General features: G+C 44.8%; 3 protein-coding genes across 6 annotated transcripts in view; 2 read left to right on the forward strand and 1 right to left on the reverse strand.

Annotated features, from left to right (window-relative positions):
* Nucleotides 1-21,230, forward strand: part of MRPL42 (mitochondrial ribosomal protein L42) — a 221,131-nt gene that overhangs the window by 13,420 nt on the left and 186,481 nt on the right. The window lies entirely within an intron of this gene.
* On the reverse strand, nt 1,273-11,295 carry LOC147602023 (uncharacterized). Its single transcript, XM_086741673.1, is given in 7 exon segments — nt 1,273-1,333; nt 3,244-3,337; nt 7,574-7,696; nt 10,917-10,953; nt 10,956-11,042; nt 11,045-11,248; nt 11,251-11,295. Coding segments are annotated over 7 exon segments (651 nt in total).
* Nucleotides 11,039-16,537, forward strand: SOCS2 (suppressor of cytokine signaling 2). 3 transcript variants are annotated; one of them, XM_086750267.1, is made up of 4 exons: nt 11,039-11,133; nt 12,931-13,222; nt 14,167-14,609; nt 16,266-16,537. In XM_086750267.1, the coding sequence occupies exons 2-4, from the start codon at nt 13,075-13,077 to the stop codon at nt 16,347-16,349; spliced, it is 675 nt and encodes a 224-aa protein (XP_086606393.1). In that variant the 5' UTR covers nt 11,039-11,133; nt 12,931-13,074; the 3' UTR covers nt 16,350-16,537. The 3 variants fall into 3 exon arrangements, with proteins under 3 accessions (XP_086606393.1, XP_086606415.1, XP_086606404.1); XM_086750278.1 differs by lacking the exon at nt 11,039-11,133 and adding an exon at nt 12,310-12,448; XM_086750289.1 differs by lacking the exons at nt 11,039-11,133; nt 16,266-16,537 and adding an exon at nt 11,308-11,474 and having other exon boundaries at nt 14,167-15,504.

The raw sequence follows: 21,230 nt of genomic DNA on the forward strand, positions 1-21,230 counted from the left end.
GTACTGCTAGTCTTTCTCATTGTTCAAATTTATGTTGTATTTATTTAAACAAATAATAAGCTAGCAGCACTTTTCTGAAGTCAACATCTGGAGGAGTTACACTGTATCAGAGTAGTGCTGCAGCAGTGCTCTTTGCCTGCTTTAGTTAAGGGACACTGAGGATTTCAATTGAATAATAAACTAATACCAGGAAAAAACTTTCCTTGACCCCTAATTAGTTAACAGATGGTCAGTATACAGTAGCATAAGGCTTCACATCCCTCTTCATATTTTTGGTTATTTTCTAATTTTTAATCCTGCCTGGTTTAAGTATGGGTTCAGTTGTTATTTTCCAAGGGTCTTTATAAAACTCCCTTTCCCCCACACTCTTTTTCATACAGTTAAAATCTTGGCATTAGTGATGGGGAAACTGAGGGTGGCAGTGACTTCCACTAATTTTAGAAACTGATTAAGAAAAAGGATTTCCTATCCAGAATAAAGGCAAACAGAAGTCATGGTAAGTTGACCATAAGCAGAGGTAAGAAAAATAGCAGAGAAATTCCTTTTCTAGAGCATATATTTGTATGTTAAAGCTACTAAAATAAACATGCTGTATGTTGGCTGCATGGGCTACAGTTCATTGACTTTATATGGCCATATTTGTTGAAGAAAAAGATTTGAAATAAGCCCAAGGAGGCCACTGGTAAGGCTGAAAGGTGACAGAGTGGCCTGTGAAGAGAAGAGCAGTGGCAGTCCTGATGGAGAGCAGCTGTGGCTAGTACTGACACAGTGCTTAGCCAGTCCTTGTCCAGACCAAGGCCAGAGCCTTGAGCCGCTGGAACTGGGTGAGTGTTTTGCTTCAGTATGACCAAGATTTTAACTCATGACTGTGGAAGTGACACATGAGAAGCCTTCTATTTTTTTAACAGTGAGGCATTTATCCTGCAGTCAAAATACCCGTGTCCACACTTTGCCTCAGCCAGAGGTGGTCCCCAGCAGCAGACTGATACTTGCGGTCCCTCTGAGCCTGTCCTTACTGCTGCAGGCTGAAAGAAAGCTTGAGCTCCAGCTGCTGATTCCCGCATCTCTTTGTTACTTCCCCCTGTTCCACCTTGCCCTCTGTGAAGCAATGGCTGTGCACCCCTGCAGGGAGAGAGTTCGCACCAAGCACTGCTCCCAGGATCCCATCTTGTTTGACTTTACTCTGCATGCTCTTTGGGGTGCACAGCCAGCTTGAGCAGTTGCAAACATTACCACATCCCAAAACGCGTAGCACATATCCTCGCCTTGATGCTAGGAAAGCACTGTTCTCACAGGCTGCAGTACAGCTTCACATAATTTCAGATACTTCAAACTGAAAGATACAAAAAAAAAAAAAATCAGAATTACATGTTGGATATATAGGGGCACCAGAAAGAGTCCAGGAAGTACTGCAGGATGTGAATATAGGAGGCTGCTTTTGAGGGAACCTAGCCTCGGCTAGTGTTAATATAAGCCAATCCTCTTGGCATCAGAGACTTTTTTTTTTTTTAATTTAGAAATACAAGCATGCCCTCTGAAATCAGTTGGGATGCATATTGTTTTTACAGATAACCTGAGCTCAGATTGTCTTTGTTTTGGACTACAGAGTCTGAATGAGTCTGGTACAGGCTTACCAAGACATGCAAACCAGCAACTCACACGCATAATTACTGTTCTCTCTAAACAACTGGAGTCCTCAAGATTGTCCAACCCATTTCGGAGATGCCCCAGTTGAGACTCATGTGAAAATAAAAGGATTATTCTTCTGGATAAATGAAATAGGCAGAAAATAAAGTGAATTTCTATAACTTCAAGCAAAATCTGGATTTAGGAGCAAGCATCTTCTTCAACAGTCTTCATCGGGGTAAATGAACTGTACCAAAGGTCACTAGATGTCAATGTTCTGTAATTCTCAGCCTTCAGAGGATCAAAGAAATCTAAAGAAATGGTTCAAGTTGAGGCATTTAGCAAAATAATGAGGTGAAAGTCTTTCAAAGTTTTCTGAAGAAAAAAAAACCAATAATTGGACAGAATTCTTAAAATCTTCATTTAGGCATTACTAAATAAAAATGCTGTTTCCACTTCAGGGCTAGTAAAATGTCAACAAAGGAAAATAGTGGTATTAAAAAAAAAAGCAAATTAAAGAGAGCTGTTTTCCAGTTATTTTCAGAACACAAGGGTGTTGTTTATATAAGAATCTGTGACACTGGTAAATAAGCTTTTTACTTTAAATAGCTTGCCAGGTGTTGTTTGGGGTTTTTTTTCCTTTTCAGCTGTACTCATGTGATAAATTAATTTTGCTAGAAATACACTACCAGTTCAGCACAGATTTTTTTACCAGTTCATCTCCTTGCCTTGCATACTCTCACCCTTTTAGAACAGCCCAAGGAACTGATCCTGAAAATGCTCAAGGAGATTAAAAGATATGCTTCAATTGATTGTTGAAGCATAACTGTCAGGAGCGTAACTGATCAGTCACTTGGGGAATTTAATTGTTGTTGCTGCAGCCAGTCCGAAGGGATTTCATTAACATCTCACTGCTACCTCTGTCTAAGTAGGAATTTTAACTAGATTGTGAAAGCTTCTAGAAATCATCTATTTTGAAGTGTTAAGTATATAAATCCAAATTGAGTGGAAACAGCTGTTATTTACTTTATCTGGACGCAGGATTCCTCTCCTTGATGGATAGGAAAAAAGATGCCATTAAAAGAATATGAAGAAATTGGTGAAATATGGATCTAGTAAAAATATACGCAGTGGACCGCGTTGTGAGGTGGTATAAATTGGTATAGCTTCACAAGTTTGCCAGCATAACAATATATAGCCCACCTGCCAGGAGGACTCGAAAAGCTTCACCTATTTCCTGGAGAAAGGAGGGATTTGAAGGAATGAACATGCTGACAAAAGCATATAAACAAATTCATGTTTCAGCCTTTCATGCAATGGCTAACAGAGAGCCAGGCATTTTCAGAAATAGTCTCACAGAACAAAGCCCCCATTCACAACAAGACTTTGCTATGGACTTCTGTTAGTTTGAGATTATGTTCTGGAAAAACTACAAAAGCTCCTGAAAATATAAGTAGCATATTCTGGACCAGTGCACCTAAAAGTGGAGGACTGCGCTGGAGGGAAGAGAAAGTGCAGTGTGAAAGCTCCCCCTTTCAATGAACCTGAGCTTTATCTTTTCATTAGCCTGGCAAAGACCCTCCTGCATGTCCTCTGTACATGTACCCCTTCACTCACCTGGAGCAGATCCCTGCTGTCATGTGTTCCGCTGGAAAGCTCACACTCCCTCCTGCCATGCCTGCTTCTATCTCTAACATCCCTGGCAACCACCTAGAGTAAAATGAACAGTTAATAGACCGTCCTCAGAAAAGGTTAAGCATGTTTAAAAATGTACAGAAAACGTGGCTGCTAATTTCATTTGGATCAAACCCACCCAGTCAAATCAGCATTAGGAACCTGGGCTGGGGAATTACAGGTGGGCTTGTTTTGCTGGGTTTTTCTTATAGAAGGGAAAAGAAGCTGATACAACCAACACAGATAAAGCTCAAGCACCACAGAAACACTTGATTCTTAGAGCCCATGGAGTGATTCCCTCCAGGATTAGTTCTTTTTGACTTGGGATTACCTTGTGCCTGCCAGCACACAAAAACTGTCATAACACAGGCAAACACGGGACAGAAATTTCATTCTTGTTCCATTTTATATATAAACTCTTGCCTGCTGTTCTGTCTTACGCAAATGATACATCCAATGGCTAAATGCATCCTTTAGTTCCTTCCTAAACAGAGACTGATCCACAGCTGCAGGTTTTGCAGCTTCCTTCCGACTAGCATGATGTGGCCTGAAATGCTGTGGAAAAATTCTGCTCTGCCTCAGGCATCTTTCTGGATCAGATTTATTCCCAGAGGGATAATTTATCAGAGAAGTGAGCTCTGAAGAGAATACTAAAAATAGCAGGAAAATTTTGAAATACAGGGCAATGGCACTGAAAGTCAGAAAAGACGCCTAGCCCAAACTCACACTTTATAAAAGGCTCTGCATATTTTGTAATAGTTATGGATATTATTTCCCCTCCTCCATTCATTTACAAAGACGGAGAGATAATAACAAACCTCAGCAAATCTGAATTTGGTTATACAGAGCCATCTGTTAATTCTGGTATATGGCAGCAGAGGGCATCTAAGGACTTCAAGTCACATATGGTGAGGGATTAAAATCAGATGGCTGAAGGACTTACTACTCTCATCCCCAACCATTCACCCCACCCCGTGACAGAATTTGCCACCTCACAACCAAACAGCTCATGAGGCTGCTCCTGAACAACTGCACTTTTGAGCCACGCTGAAACTGGGGCTGATCTTAACACACCAGACTGAAAACTGAAGTTGTTTAGGAGGAGATGTGTGAGTTAATCTCTTATTCCTGCTGTAAACTGCACTCTGTCAGAGCCACAGGAAGGATGATTCAGGTACAGTAGAAAGGGAGACAGTAACTGCCTCAAGCACTTTATCCAATACTACTGTTTGAGCTTCAGTTTCCACATACCTGGAAAAGCTGCTTACAGGAGGGGCAAGCAATCCTGGGAATTCCTGGCAGTGCCAAGAAAAGGAGAGCTGGGGACCGGTGCTCTTTCCTTAACCAGGAAGAGTAGCCCTGTGTCTATTTATTTCCTCTGTTGAGCCCCAAAACTGCCCATCTGGCTATCTGGCCTGTTTTTCAGTTTATGTCCTCCTGACACGCCGATCAGTTACAGGACAATGCCTTTAGCCTTCCTGAAAAAAACTAAGCACTAATCATTACAAATAAAGAGAGCAAAGGTAGTTGGGAGCTAGCACCATTTTCTTGTCATCTGTTGAGGTCTGTATGACATTCCATGCACAGCCTCTCTTTGTACTGAAGCAGGGAAAGCAGCCATGCCTATCTGGAGCCAAAAGAAGCCAACACGTCAGAGGCAGGATAAGTTCATTACCTGACACTAACACTTAACGAGCTATTCTGAAAAACGTATTTGATCCAAGCAGCATATACACATACCACGGGCAGCATATTTTCAATTAACTGTAAGAAGTTTAAAATTATATAAACACATTAGTACATGTTGATTATCCTGTTATTCAAACTCCTAAGTACAGCAACACGCCAGGCCCTATGCTAAAGTCTATAATAGCCTTAGTCTGAAATTTAAAAGTGGCTCATGCCCAGGAAAAGGTTCTACAACTCATTTAATGATTCACAGTATTCCTGAAATGACATTCATCTGTCTGCTTTCCATGGCAGCACTTTCAATCATAAACACTTAATTGTAGGAATGCATCCTCAAGGCCAAATAGCTCTGGGTGAATTAAACCATCTTTAATATAAGAACTAGAACAGTGATTTAAAATTAATCTTTTTCTGATAGGAGACCATTTATTCAGAAACATATAACCCAGTTTCTTCTTCATCTTTGTTTTACTTTGCACTCAGAACTCCCTCCTTTGGAGATAGCCACTGCATCACCTGTTTTAATTTTCCTTATTCCTTTCAGAACCGATCCTTCGCCAACAAATGAACTTTAATTACTTACGGATTGGCAGAGCATAGGAGAGCTGCCTGCATGCCGTCTGTCAGGAAAAGGTTTTTTGCAGACATTACTTGCTCTCTTTTACTTTGAGAAGTAGGACTCGCAACTGGCAAGAAAACATCTCAAGCCTCCTCAAGCATAAAAGGCTTGTTTTTTCTGGCAGCATCTAGGACGAGAATGCAAGATTTCACAGTGCTTTCAGCTGTGCTATCTCTAGGATTTTTCAAAAACAAAGACAAGAGTGTATGTTTCTCCAAAATCCAGAACTTCAAAGAGCATGGTTGTGAACACGCAGATGTACGGGTGTTTGTGTATATATACACCTATACACTCTTTCTCAGGCATACATACACTTTGTCAGCCAAAACCCGAGGTAAATAAATAGTACAGTCACAGCATCTTATACTATAATCTGAATATTGAAAACCATAGCAAATATTCTCCTAATAGTTTTTTAAAATGACTGCTATCAAAACAATTCTTGCCAGTAGTCTTTTTTTCTATCACGTTCATAAAAAAGAAGTGTAATAGGGAAGAGAAAACACTGCCAAAGCATGTATATTTACAAATTATCTTCATACAACTTTCAGCAATATTTAGCTAGTTCTAGTCAGAGTGAAATTGCACAAGTCACAAAATAACAAAGTAACAGAACAGAATTCTGCTCACTGTTTATAAAGAAGTCTAACATAGTATAAGGTGAAAACTGCTGTGTAAATTACCTTTTTTTTATACTTAGTACCCTGTGTCGCCACACTACACTTTTCCTGAACAAGTCCAGCCAAATTATTTTAAGTTATTTTGTTTTTACTTTAAATTGTAAATAGTAAATTAGAGAAACTATAAAAGCACATTTAATGTTTTTAATTAAAGATCCTAAGTGTGTCTAGATAACCTCTTACTCAATGCAGTTGAGGCCTCTAGATGGTACCATAAATTTTAAATAGTATAAAGCACATGACAAGATGAGAGGAGGATTTAAACGCCACCTTTTTATGGTCAGAGTTTCATGCTTGCCGGTGATTATCCGTCTACCTATCCACTGAACTAAAGGAAATGATCCTTCCTTTTCTCGACCGTCTCTGAAAGAAAATAATCTGAATGTGATTTCAAAGTACTGCTCTCTTACTGCTGTCTCTTGATGGTTTGCTTTTAAATCACAAGTGCTGGTTTTCTTTTAGAATGTCACTGATTCATAGAAATTATTAACCGAATTTTTTATTAGTCTCCTTTCCCAAATGTATTTTCTCAAGAAAGATAAAGCATTCACAACTGAATAGATAAAAAATGGCAGGAAATAAGGTGGCAGCTGGTTAAAAGTAAAATTGTTTGGTATACATCATAATTTATTTAATCAAAACATTCTGTTCCTCGAGCAGCTGGAAAGAGCAGAGTGATCCCATTTGCAAAAATACTTGTTTCTCTCTGCTGTATTTATTATGTTTTAGGAGCTCTTTGTGAAATAAGCAAACCTTCCTCCTAACTGCTGAGTGAGAAATTCTCTAGAGGATTGCATTGTGGACCTTGTTCATGGTGTGGAGCTACAATTAACTTGTTCTAATTTGTTGGAGAGAAAGGCTCAATATTTGTATTTCTTTGCTCGAGAACCAGATGTGCTGCCTGACCACTGCAACCACAGGACAGGGAGGAACCGTGGCAGTTATACATTGTTATTTAGATCAGTTCAGGTAAACAGTTGTCAAAATATGGTCAATAAACAGACCTAAGTGATAAACAATAGCTGGCCTTTTAACTAAAGCGGATTTTATCTGACCAGATGGTATGTCATGGATCATGGATATTCTGTGCTGCATCTTCGGGAAGTAAGGATGCAGAGAGCAAGGAAAGGCCCCTTGTATTCTTTCAGGTAGCTAGATAAACCTAGCTAAATAAATCAGTAAACCTTTTCAGCAAATCAAAGCCCATTTAGCAAAATCAGCTGGGCCAAAAATGCATTACCCCCTTTTCCGCTGAGGTCATATTATATAAATAAATCAGCGTGCTAGCTCTCCAGCAAATTTGGCATACTTTTCAGGAACAGAATGAAAATAATTTCTAGCGACAGGCACTTCACAATATTGTAAAAACGTTGTTGCCTTCTTCCTTGCTCATGAAAGGGATTTTTGCCTAAAGGAAAAATAAAAAATAAATCTACTCATCCCTCCCCGTCTCTTTTTGACCACATACATTTGAAAACAAGTCAGAAACATAACATATTCTGCTGGTGATTTTCAAGAACTCTTAATGTTCATGTTTTCACTACTAATATAAATCTCGACTAAAAATGCCTCTGATGTTGATGATATACTGCCGAAACCAAAACATTCACGCACAGTAGAAAGTATCTGGAAAAGAAATCACAGATTCTCTAAGTTTGTGCCTTTCATCCCCAGTCGGATGATATGCCTCTAAAAACGGCTCAGAGGCATTCGTAACTCTATACATAAAGGCAACATTTGTCCGATAATTGCTACCCCAAAGCATACGGACTAAAAGTAGATAAAGCCCTTGGTTTGAACTGTACTTACAAATTTTAAATCCCCATTTGTATAAACTAGTTTTCTCTTCATATTAGAGACTCTGGTTAAAAGAATTAGTTTGCTACATGGCAAATTAAAAGCTTTATTTTGTTTACATTATGGAAAGCTAAGTTTTCAGAGTCTGCTGCTTCTTTTCTCTTTCTCCATTTCACATCTTTCTCCTACTCTATTCTAATTTTTTTATATACAGTAAAACACTTAAGGCAGACCAAGCATGTATTAAACATCCTAATGCCAAAGAAGTTAAAAAGTAGCTTTAAGCAGTTTCATGCACCACATGTGGCCCATAATCCCAAAAGTAATTTAATTTAATCACTTTTTCTTACTGTTAAAATTATTTTTTTTTTCTCTCCTGTGACTGTGTGAAAGACTCATGCAGACAGAGAAAACCAGCTAACTAACATTGTTGAAAGAAATGGTGAAATACTAACTTATTCCACCGAGCCCATAGTACTTACGGAAGTCTCATACCAGAGAATAAAGGTAACTGCGAACCGAAGCACTCTTATGAGGTGCCAAAAGTGTCATTTAAAGATCGATTTGCAGTTTTTAAGTTTGAATTTCATTACTCTTGTAAATTTATCAGATCTTTAGTACTATTTTAAAAAGACATTAACTTCTTATGAAAAAAAAAATTAATAGAATTCTGTTTAGGAAAGATCCTGCTGATATACTGCCTATTTAATTTTTATGCTACCTTTTTCATAACCATATCTGAATTTTTGAGTAACAAATATTTACTACATTCTTCTGTTCTTGTTTCTCATTCACCACATAAATCATGGTCATCTTCTCTCTGCCTTTATAGCAGCCAGCTGTGGTTTTAGAAACAAATTATTATGACTTCAAGTGACGAACAAACAGCAGAAGCAAAGGAAGTCTTGAGATACTGTCCACATAAAAATGCCATTAATAACTAACATAGGGAAAGAGAACTACAGCAAAGCTGTAAAAAAGCAGCTTTGCATCTAGACAAGATGCATTCCATTCCTCTAAGATGAATTAGTGAACTTTAAAGGAACAGCCCTAATTTTAACACTATTATATCATAATATGTTTGTGAGCAAAAACTCTGTGCCTGCATATACATATACAGAATTATTTTAGTAAGAAAAATAGTTCTGTATTCCTTTTTTTTTTTTTTTGGTTCTTCTGAACATAGTAAAGCCAGTGCAATTCTGAAAAAGTAAACTTGATTTTATGTGAGATCTCACATCATCGGAAGCAGAACTGTCAACTAAATTTCAAAGGACATGGACATACTCTCTCCTTTCTTCACATCTATGCAACGAAAAGTTATTGGGGATTCCACTAGAGCCACTGGGGGCTGGATGGGAGGCTATCTGAGCTGCACCGACGAAAACAGGAACAAGAATGACCTTCAAGACCCAAATTGTTTTAAACCATTTCTGAGAACACTTAAGTAAGAAAGCTCATGTTTGCTCCTCGGACCTCATTTTAAATCTGTGGTGCTGTCAGTGATTAAAATAACCTTTTTTTCATAAACTGAATAAACTAAATTCAAAAGTACCCAGGCATCACAAACAGATGAAACCATACTGACCAATTCACTTAACAAAGTAGATTCCCCCCCCGCCCTTAGATGAATGCTTAATTACTAAATACAGCACTTCTTTTTTAAGAGAACTATTAACTCTAATACTCTTCACTCATCCCCTGATGTTTAAAAATTGTAAGTGATATCTATTACAAAAGCCTTCAGGAACTGTCCTTCACGGAGTCCCTTTTTTTGTCTTTTTTTTTTTTTTTTTTAAAAGAAACGTTGAATTTCAGGAGTTACTGGGGAGCACGACCAAAGGCAGAAGAGTCCCAGTGGGAGCTTTCTCCGTGCAGCGGAGCTGCCGTGCCGGTGCTGCCCCGCTCCCTCCGCCAGACCGTCCAGCCTAATACATATTCATCTCTCTCTTTGATAACAAATGTTCCCTCCTCGTTTTTTAAAATAATTATTATGTATTATTTTATATTATTTTTTTTTCCTGAGGACTTTAAGAAGACACTCCTTGATCCTTCTCCCGACAAACCCGAAAAACATTCCCTCCCAAACACCGCCGTGCAATTTGCAGGGAGCCCTCCCCTGCGGCCAGAGGAGCAGGGGTGAGACCAATACGGCTACTTTTGCTTTGTTTTCCCCTCTTTTCTTTCCTCTTTTTTTTTTTTTTTAAATCTTTCTAAAGTCGGCTCGAGGCCGCCCGGGTAGCGGCAGAAGGTGGCCGGTTACCGAGCAGCACCCGCGGCTCAATCAATCATCTTTGCGCCCAAAACCAGCTTCGGCTTTATTTTGAAGAAGAAAAAAAAAACAACAAAAACCAACAAACCCAACACAAAACAACAAAAAAATAAAACCCGCGGAGGTGGGGGGGAAAGAGGCGGGGGGGAGGAGCGGCGCGCGCATCGGCGGGTAATGGCTGTTTGTAGCAACGAGGTATTTAGCGCCGGAGGGTGAAGGGGGGTGGAGATCAGGGTGGGGTGTCCCAGGAGCTTCGGCCGCCGCAAGTCCCTGGCACGCAGCTCCCTGGCACCGGCCCCTGACGCGTTCCTGGCCCTGAGGGCGGGCCGGTCCTACCGTTGCCCCGGCTCAGGTGCCCGCGGCTGCCGGCGCTGGGCAGGCCGGTAGCCCTCACCCCGCGGAGGAGGGGGGCGGAGGGGGCGGCGGCGCTCCCGCACTCGCCCGGTTACCTCAAGGAGGGTGCCGCGCGGCCCGCGCGCGCGGGCGGCCGTTGGAGCCCCGCCGGCGGGCTCCAACGGCCGCCCGCGCGCCCGCTACCTCAGCCGCCCCGGCCACTGACCTGCTCGCCGCGCGTCTCCCGCGGCTCCGCGGGCGGAGAGTGAAGGGAGGGGGGAGGGGGGAACCGCGGGGGGAGGGTGAGGCGAACGCTGCCCCGGCGTGACAGGGGCGGCGGCTCGGTGCGTTCGGCCCCGGGCTGGCCGCGATCGCGGTGAAGGCGCCGGAGCGAGTCCTGTCACATGATGCGGTTCCTGGAAAGTTCCTGGAAAGCAGCCTTTGTATGTAGCCATCCCGGGAAAGCGAGGGGGGGGAAGGGGGGAGAGCGGCGGGGGGAGGATGCCCTCGCCTCACAATCAAAGGCGAACAGACCGCCCGCGGCGGGGAGAGGCGGGGGGGTGGTGAGGGGGGAGCGGTGGGTGTTGTTTCCCCGGGAGCACCATCCTCCTCCGGCAGCCGCAGCCTGTCTGTCTGCCCGAGCGGCAGCCCCGACACTTCTCCCCGGCGGCGGGTGCTGTGCCCCGCCGGCCACCCCCAACGCCGCCGGGAGGCAGAACAACCTGACCGCCCCACCTCCAGGCGGCGGCAGCGGCGGCCCCAACCCCGTCCCGCCGAGCCCCGGGTGAGTCCCCTCGTCGTCGTCTTCCCTCCACCCTGCGCCCGGTGCCCCGCCGCTCCTCGAGAGCAGGGACTGAGGCTCCCCCGAAGCCGGAGGCAGCCTGCTCCGGCGCTCCTCCGTCCTTGCCGGGGGACGCCCCGCTGCAGCAAGCTGCCACCGCCCGGCAAAACCTCCATCCCCGCCAAGCTCCCGCAGGCGGCAGCTCTACGCGGGCAAGCGCTCCCGGCGCTTCCCCTTCACAAGGGATAGAGCCCAGGCAAGGCTGCTCCCACCTGCGCTGAGGGTTCTGCGGACCGCGGCCCCGCAGCCGGTCCGATGACAGGCGCACCTGCGCCCGGTCCCCTAGCCGGCGGCGGGTGGTCCTGCGCGGCGGAGAAGGGGACGGGGATGGGCTTTGCCGGGTGGGGGAAGGGGGGTTGCCGCTTGTTGCGATGGAAACCTGGCAGTGCAACCTATCAGCTGCCAATAAAGTTTAATTTGGAAAAGTTTCTGAGCTCCGCCACGGAACTCGTGACGGGAGGAGCCACCTTAGCGTGACCCCTCACCTGGCGGGTGCTGCGCACCTGGGGACAGAGGTTCTGCCTGGCTCGCAGGCACCGGCCGGGGGTCCCGGTCTGGCCCGTGAGCCCCCGCCGGCTGGGCTCCCCCTCCCCGGCGCTGCCCGGCTTCGTGTCCCTCCCGCCCTGACGGTAGGAGAGCGAGAGGCTCTTTTTGTCCCTCCTGTTCACTTCAGTAGAGCGGAAAGATTTTTTTTTTTTTTTGTAATATCAGCATTTAATGGAACGGGAAAAGCACGTTTCCTGCCCCGTGCTAAATATATCGCGCCCTCCACCGCGCTGCCGCTTCCCGTGGCCAAGCGGCCGGCGAGCCCCGAGGCCGGCGCTGCCCCCGCAGCCCCTGCCCGGCAGCGGCGTGCCCGGGAGGGGCTCGATCCCCACCCGGGAGGCACAGCCCGCGGCGGGCCGCCGTTCCTCGAGGTACGACTTCGCCTATGACCTTACTGAAAGGCGTTACCGTGCGCTGCTGTGCCTTCGCGCCACAGCGTGCAACCCGGCTCTGGGTCCTGCCCCGCTCCGTGCTCATCCCTCCCCGCTCACACCTTTAGGCGCTGGGCTCTCCCCTACCACCTCCTTCCGCCCCAAGCGCCCCCTCCCCAGCGGTGCCGGCCCCAGGGACCGGCGCATCAGCGGGTTTGTCCTTGCGCTAAAGCGCGACCACCTTCGCGGTCCGCCGCCTCCGCCTCGTCCCCGGCGGAGGGGAGCCGGGGGCAAGCTGTGCGGGGGCGGGGGGGAAGGAGAGGTCCCTCCCCCGCCCCGCCGGGAGGTGATCTCTCGCCTCGGGTCCCTCCTCTGGATGCTGGGAAGTTCCGAAGCGGGAGCGCCGGGAAGGAAGGCAGGGGCTGCGCCGGGAGCGCCTCTCGCGGGGCTCGCCGCTAACCACGCTCTCTTTCCGCTCGCAGGCGGCGCCCGGGCCGGGGGCCGGGGCCATGCACCCGGCGCGGCGCTGAGCACCGGGGCGGCGGCGGCGGCGAAGCGGAGTCCTCTCCCCGCGGGCAGCCCCGACCTGCGTGCGAGCGGGGTCGCGCCCGCCGCCGCCGCCCCCCATGACTCTGCGCTCCGCTGGGTCCCTGGAGAGCGCGGAGGGCGCCCGAGCGCGCTGGGGACACCCCGGGGCGGCGGCCGCGGCGGTTGCCGAGGAGTCCCGTGAGGCGGCGCAACTGGCCGCGGCCATGGAGGAGCTGCGGCGGGCAGGTAAGCCCGGGCGGCCGGCCGGGAAGCGGGGAGCGCCGGGGGCGGCGGCGCCCGCCGGGGTGCCCGGCTCGCCGCCGCGGCGCGGTCCCGGGGAAGGCGGAGCGAAGCGGCGCGGAGGGGAGCCTCGCCGCGTCGAGAGGGGAAGGGGGCGGCAGGGGGACGACCCTTGGCGTCGCCGCCCGGCGCTGCGGGGTCGCGGCCCAGGGGTGGCGGCGGCTGCGACCTTCCGCGGGCTGCGGTGGCCGAAGCGAAAGCACCGCCCGCGCCGGCAGCGCCGCGGCCCGGCGGCAGCCCGGGATCGGAAGCCCGGGATCGAGGGCCGGGCGCTACCGCCGGCCGGCGCGGCCGCCGCATCCCCTCGACCCCGCGTACCTGCGCTTCGCTCGCCGACCTGGACGCGGGGCGGGCGGAGGAAAGGGCTTTTATCTTCATCGCCTTCCCCCTCGGACCGCAGCCGCGCCGCCGAAGTTGTTTTCCTCGCCCTCTCCGCTTCCGATCGCCAGGCAAAGCTCATCTCAGCAGCAGCCTTCCCAGAGTTACCCAACGCGGCTTCTCGCGGGCTGCCCGCCTGTGCCGCGAGGGCGCGGCGCTCTCCCCGGCGTGGGCGCGCCGCGGAGCCGCGGGCGCGTCCCTGCTACCCCGCCGGCCGCCCCTGGGGTCGGCGGCGTCGGCGTTCGCCTGGCGGGACGCTGCGGGGAAGTTTGTGCGGGCATAGGTATGAAAACAGTCACCTAGAAAGCTCTGTCAAAACGAGGGGCATTGTAAAGCAAATGAATTTAACTAGCAAATAAAAATTTACAATGCCTGCAGGACTTCAACTTTCCAACAACAAAGGAAATGGGTTATTACAAGTGTATCAGCCAAAGAGAAGCTTTTTAAACAAACAAACAAACCAACAAACAGGAATAAACAGAACCCTTTTTTTTTTTGTCCTCTCCTGACAGGATGGTACTGGGGCAACATGACTGTTGCTGAAGCCAAAGAGAGATTGCAGGATGCCCCCGAAGGGACCTTCCTGGTTAGAGACAGTTCACATTCAGAGTATCTACTGACTATTTCAGTAAAAACATCAGCAGGACCGACCAATTTACGAATAGAATATCAAGATGGCAAGTTTAGACTGGACTCTATCACTTGTGTCAGATCTAGACTTAAGCAGTTCAACAGCGTTGTGCATTTGATTGAGTACTATGTTCTTATGTGCAAGGACAGAACCGAAACACCTTCAAATGGAACAGTTCATCTTTACTTGAACAAACCTCTCTATACGTCCGCTCCATCGCTGCAACACCGCTGCAGAATAACTATAAACAAATGTACAAATCAGATCTGGGAGCTGCCATTACCTACAAGACTAAAAGAGTACTTGAAAGAGTACCAATACCAGGTATAAAAATATTTTCTAAATGCCTCTAATGTAGAGTAACTTTTAAATGCAATTCTTAAAATCAGCCAAAGGACTGAGTAACCAGTTGTACAACTTGGCATGGAATTCACTATCAAAACAGTGGCAGTTCTGGGGGAAAGGTTTTTATTTCAGATGCCACAAAGGGAGACTTTATGTAGAATAATTCCGGCTTGCATCCTCGGGGGTTCAACAAGGTGGCATGCTATTCTTGCAAGGAGAGAGAAGCCAGGAACCTGTCCGCATTGTGTTGCTTTGTCAATCGCATAAAATACCGCACTGTCAAATACTAATTGAAGCAGTGAGACTGGGAGAGACTGCAGAAGTGGTCAGAGATGTATGAGAGTGCATAAGTATCTCAGTTGTCTGATTCCAAGATTAATTTGGTGCTGGTGTTCATATAATCCTGAAAGCTTAACTGGATCACACTGTGAAAATCTTGCCAAAGTTAGGCAACTAATCAAATCCAGTCAAAAAAGTGATCATCTATTCAGTTTTTATTGAACTATAATTCTGCTTTTCTGCAAGCAAAGGAGTACTGTAAGTAATCAGTTTAAAACATTGTTTTTCAAAGTTCTCTAAAAGGAGAGAAGGACCTTAAGGAGAAATGCCACATCTTTCATAGGAATCCAGTATGTTGCTGATTATACCAGATTGGTATCCCAGAATCTTTGTTAACATGTTAACATCTTCCCAGTGGTGATATATCCATGTTATTACTGTTAAGCCTCTTTTGTTTGAGGCTTTAGGACTGTACGCTGCAAACTTGCAGTTGCTCAGTTCCAATGTCAAAACATGGATATCGGCAGTTACAGCTGTCTTCTACAGTGTAGAATGTTTTCTTCAGCTTGTTTCCCAAAATGTGGGGAAATATGGATTTGGGGGTTTTTTTTGGAGGGGGTTGATTTTTTTTTTCTCTCTGTTTTTTTTCTCTTTTCTTCTAATTCACCATTGTAGCTATCAGACTATTACTCAATAAAGTAAATCACACTGCACAACAACCTCCCAATCTTTGTATGTATGGATTTGCTACTATTCAGGAAATGGTGATCTTACGAACCTGTATCATTTCCCAGCATTAGCTGGGAAATAAATGCACGTGTATCAGTGAGGATGAATACCCTTGCTTCGCCTTTGTGGTACTGCTCAAAGGTGTAGCTGGATTATGTTCAGATTAGCGGCTTAGAGACTGCCTGCTGAGTTCCCGTAGTTAGGTATTAGCATAGGACATTGCCTTCTGTGCTACAGCAATCCTCCAACTGGGAAGAAGAGACTAGGACCCCTTGGTACCTATTTCTCAATCTAAATGTGAAGTGTTTAATAGAAGAAATATCCAGGATGAGAGTAATAGGAGAGCAGTAAAGAGACAAATAAGGACATAGATTCATTCTCAGTCAACAATTTAATAGTTTTAAGTCTTTCCCTAGCTTACTTTTTAATTAAAGCAAATAGACTTGTGTTTGAAGAAGGAGGGTTGTCAAGACTTGCTGTAATCTAGCCCTGCCCAGGCTGAAATAGAAACAACATAAAATAATCTTCTTGTTTCCCTTGTGCTCTGTATTACTGTCAAGATGCTGTGTGCCTTCTCATAAACTCTGGGGCACTGACCAGTTTATTTTGTTGCATCTAAACTTCCAGGGTTACGCACTCCTTTTTGTTATTAACATGCTGGCAGGAATGAGTAGCACAGCCGTTGAGACGAGGAAGAGACCAAGAACCTGAGGCGGAGGGGATGGTCCCTTGGTATGGCAAATACTTGATACATTGTTGTTCTCTCCATGGAAAAGCTGGCTTTCCTCCCTCCTCCTCCTCCTCCAAGGCTTCAGTTCTCTCTCCCCATTTTTAGTGCAAGCTTAAGTATAGAAACAAGGGGAGTTTTCTCCTGAAAAAAACAAAACAAAAGCTTTTGTTATGTAAAATTTTTCCCCATGCCCTGCCAAGATGTAGCAGACTGTTGGAAGTTTTTCACATAACACGGCGACCACCCTCTGGTTTCCATCCCAGAAGAGCTCTTGTATTCCAGGTATGTGGCGTAATCACACGGTTCTTCCGTGCTTGTCATCTGCCTTGCTAGGATCTGCCACCCTGAAGCTCAGGAGCATTTCCTGTGAGCAGTGCCCATGAAAGAACCATTTGCCTGGGAATGCTTTTAATTGTGATGAATGTGTTTTCTAACCGTCCTTGTCTAACTCTACCTTGAGACGAGATAGCTGCTGTTTGGAGTAACTTCTGTTACCGTAAGGAAACATGCTAACCTGCTGCTACATTAACCTTCTACTACTGGGCATTTTTACCCAAAGTGGTACTTAGCTGTGACATGCTTGGGGTCTCAGTGGTGAACACGTTACACTAAGGTCCTTGAAGATAAGTTCCCTCCAGGCTAGCCCCCGGCCTGGGGATTTAAAATCATGAATACTGATGCTGGAACAAGCAGACTGAGAAGGTAAGAGGTTTGGGATGCAATGAGACAGTCATGTTGTATGTATAAGAAATTATTTATGGCTTATTGCTGGCAGCCTGCTGTAAGCAGTCACAGGTCAAGTATACCCCACGGCAGAGCTCAGCTCTGAGGAATGACATGGGGCAGATGCAGGGCAGCTCGCTGGGCTTTTTGTTAGCGGTTCTCCAAAGCACAAGGGCAAACAGCAGGCTAAAGACAAAGGGTACTAGTAAAGTGAAAGGTGGTGATTCTTGTAAATAATCCAAGAATAGTTACTGTGATGCAGCATCAAGTCACTAAATGTTGAGCATACTGACTTAGACTTTGCATTATTCATATTAGTTACCGTGAGGAAAAGTAGGGTCTTGTAGCTACGGTGTGCCTGAAGCAGTGAACAATATTTTGAACAGACTGGAGGGGGAACTAGTCCTCTTTGTATGAAAGCATAGTTCTTGTCCTCATTAGGATACCAGCCCTAGGGTGGATGCATTGCACTAGTAAAACTAAACCACACTATAGCTTACTGAAAGCTTAGCTTCATTCTAATGCAGCACAGAGGAATCACAAAAAAAATCCAAGGATAGCATGTGATTAGATTACAGTGGTACAAAAATCTTGCATGTAGACCTTGTGAATTTTCAGGTACGATCATGTTGCCCAAACACTCTTAAAAAAGTTCCAGTGCTTTTTTTTTTTTTTTAACTTTATGGATGTTGCTGTGGCTTTTTCACAGCACTACCTTTTAAATTACTGGTCCTTCAGATTCCAAAAATGACGTCTAACTGATATGTAACACCTTGTAGTTAACACCTTGCTAGTACAGAGTGTTTAGTGAAGCCAGTTTCACAGGTTCAATGCCCATGAGTCAACCAAAATCAGGACTTTAGTCCTAAGCCTTTTTTTTTCACCCCATGTGTTGGTTTGGTTTTTCATTTTTCAGTCTTGAGGTTTCAGATTTTCCAGCTTATGCCTGGAATGTTAGTTGCTGAAAAACTCTTTGTTTTAATTAAAGGAAAGCTGAGAATCCTACAATCCTAAAAGGTGATGCTTGGAAAAAAAAAAACAAACAACAACATTGTAAGATGAACGATGAAAATGGAATTGGTGACTACATTTAGTTTAGCACTGAACCTAACAGAAGTATGAACTATGGCTCCATTTTATTTGTATGGGTATTTCCCTGCTGCCAGTATTATCACCGGAGACAGAAAATGGTTCAAGTAAAAGATGGGTGGGTAGAGTGGGAGTGTAACCAAGCAGCTGCACCCATTGCATTAGAAGTAATTTTATTTTAATCTGATCTCATCAGTATTGTCCTAATTATATTTTATGTAACCATATTCTAGATAAACAATATATAATTATTAGCAAGAAGGAAAAATTGTTCACTGGAAAAGCGGGGGAGGGTGTTGTTTATTTTTCTATCTTAAAACAATCCATAACTTACTCCTCACTAAAAACTGTGGAGCTTTAGAATCTGAGACTCTTATTAAGTCTCATCACCTTAAGAAAACAGAATGTATATATGAAGGAAGGACAGAGTTCTGTAGTTGCATGAATTCCTGTATCTTAGCCACCTCTCGTGTCTTAGCAAAATGTTCCTGTAGGTAAATTACCTTGTTAAAGATCGTAGAAAAACTTTATTTATTCACATGTTCTGTTCAAGAGCTTTTTCTGGTGTTCCTGATAAAATTCCTATGGATTTTGCCTTTGGCTATAAGCTTAGGATCTAGGAGAAACTAAGTCGAGTGGTGTCAGGGCTTTGTTCTTCTTAAGCCAAAACACATGATGGAAATGGGAAGAGATACCTTTAGACGTGGGTGTCACATCTCACAGTCATTTAAAATGAAGTAAAATAAAACTTCTGCTGACTTTGCTGTCATTAAAATAAATCTGAGTATCATATTGACTGCTAGAGGAAATACTGGCTTGAGGGATTCTTAAAGTTGTATTACTGATACGGAAAATTATAAGAAACTTCTTTGTCAAAAGGAGAAATTTTATTTTTAAAAAATTATAGAAATAAAGGAAACTTTTAGTACATAAACCATAACATTTCCAAACAGAATAACTAGCAATTACTTGAAAGGTCTGACTTGGTTAGTGCTGTATACACAAAGGAAGTGGGGATGACAAGCTACTTTGGTATCTCGGTCTAGCTCCTGAAAAACCACTTCTTTATTAGTGTTAACTTCAGCAGGTCTCAGTATTTTGCTAAGCCCTTAGCATGAGTGAAAATGCCTGGAAACAACATTCCACTGACACATAACTTCAGATCACCAAGGTCTGAGCTTACTTTACAACAACATGGCAATTTGCCACAGTATTGCTGAAACTGGGTGATTTCTACAACGGGCTGAAGATCAGCCATGGAAACTGGGAGGCAGAGTTGGTGCTGCCAGGGGCTGTGAAAGGCATCGGTGCCAACCATCACTGGTCCTTATCTGCTGTCTTAGAGAGAGGGCACGCTACAAGCTAGGTAAAATACAGCCACCAGGAAACCAGATGAGAAGCTATTCTTCTTGCTGAGGAGGGAGTTACCTGTCTGGCTTGTGGTGTCTGAGAAGAGACTGAAGGGAGAGAACATGGAAAAGCCAGCAGCTCCTGTGAGAGGTGGCACTTCTCACAAGGTGTGTCAAATAACTAACTATCAGGGATAGCACGATGCTGAGAGGTGCATTAATAGAGCTTAAAAGGTCCAGGGGAATAACTAGTGTCAGCACAGAGTTTAAAACCACGTATAAACAAAGTCCAGCTAGGTAACCTCAGGAAAAAAATAAGCTTGTAGCAAAATCAGTCTGTCCTGGTCCTAGGGTTGCCAAGGCGGGGAGGGATTAACTGTGTTTACAATCAGGTTATCTAGAGGGCTTTGAAGTAACCAGTGTCTCTGAGAAAGTCTAGGTAGTAAAATATATAACCATAATTATGGTGTTTAATCTCCCTGATAAATTGTGAATTTTATTATACTTAAATCCTATTTTTAAAAAGGATTGCACCAGTGTTTTGTTTTGTTTTGTTTTGTTTTTCTTCCAGAGTTGGAGCCATTAACTCTCCAGGAACTGAAACACCAAAATAATATCATTACTTTCTATGATATTAAGGAATGAAAAAATGCAGGAGCAAAAGCTACTTACATGAGCACAAGAAACAAGCTGACATTTAATAGGAAACAGTTCAGATAATACCCAGGAAAAGTTCAGTGCTGCAAGGAACAAAATACATTTAAAAAATCCCCAAATTCAATGTAGCTGCTTTAATTTTTCCTCCATTGGCAGGCAGGTTTATATAAACAAACTGTTTTATTTTCAATCAAATTGTTCCATAAGTGATGTTTCATAGCTGAGGATTGCAATTTGTTGCATTTTTGGTTAAAAAATAGTAAATGCGAAGGTACATTAAACACATGAAAAGATTCAAAGCCCAGTGCAAATTATTCTTTTGACTTTATTGAGGTTTTTTGGATCAGGCTTGATAAGAAGAATTATATAAGAAACAGTTGTAAGACTGATATCTGAAAGCTGTAAAATCACTTTTCAAAAAGCTTTGTTACAATTTAATTGTATCTCTTTAGTTTGCATCCCTGAAATAGGATCTGTTCAGCTGAATCTCTGTACCCACACTCAGTTTGTCTCAGGGGGAATCTCCAAATTTGAGGGGTTGCTCTGGACACCTGTATCACACATGTCATACATTTGCTTTTTCCTTACCTAGCGTGCTGCTTACTGACACAGTCTGGAGGGCAGAATACGTTGTGGATCAACTGTTACTGCTTATGGGATTTTTAGCTGGTTGATTTTCTTTTAGGAGGAGCAATATTAAACAAGCCTCAGCCTATATTAGCCGCAATTTACCTATCTGTAAAGCGGGCAGTGGACTCAACATTTCGTGATTTATCAGCGTGGGGTGAGAAGTCGCTTATATTTCAATTAACATTGATGGGAATTTAAGCTGCAGTGACGGTAACATCTTTGAATGACTGCATTGCTAGGAAGAGAGAAGAAAGTAAGTTAGGAAAGTGAGATTCTTGTCACTAGATTGCAGTGGAAGTGGCATCGCAGCTCCTTTGTGAGCTGAAGCACTTCAGACGTGTGTTTTCTGCGAGGGAAACTGCCTGCAAGAAGGTAACTGTTCTCTGGGAATTCATCTGTTTCTTTTAACTCCCC

This window comes from Chlamydotis macqueenii, chromosome 1 (genome assembly GCF_036417535.1).
Source record: "Chlamydotis macqueenii isolate bChlMac1 chromosome 1, bChlMac1.mat, whole genome shotgun sequence".
Classification (NCBI taxonomy): domain Eukaryota; kingdom Metazoa; phylum Chordata; class Aves; order Otidiformes; family Otididae; genus Chlamydotis; species Chlamydotis macqueenii.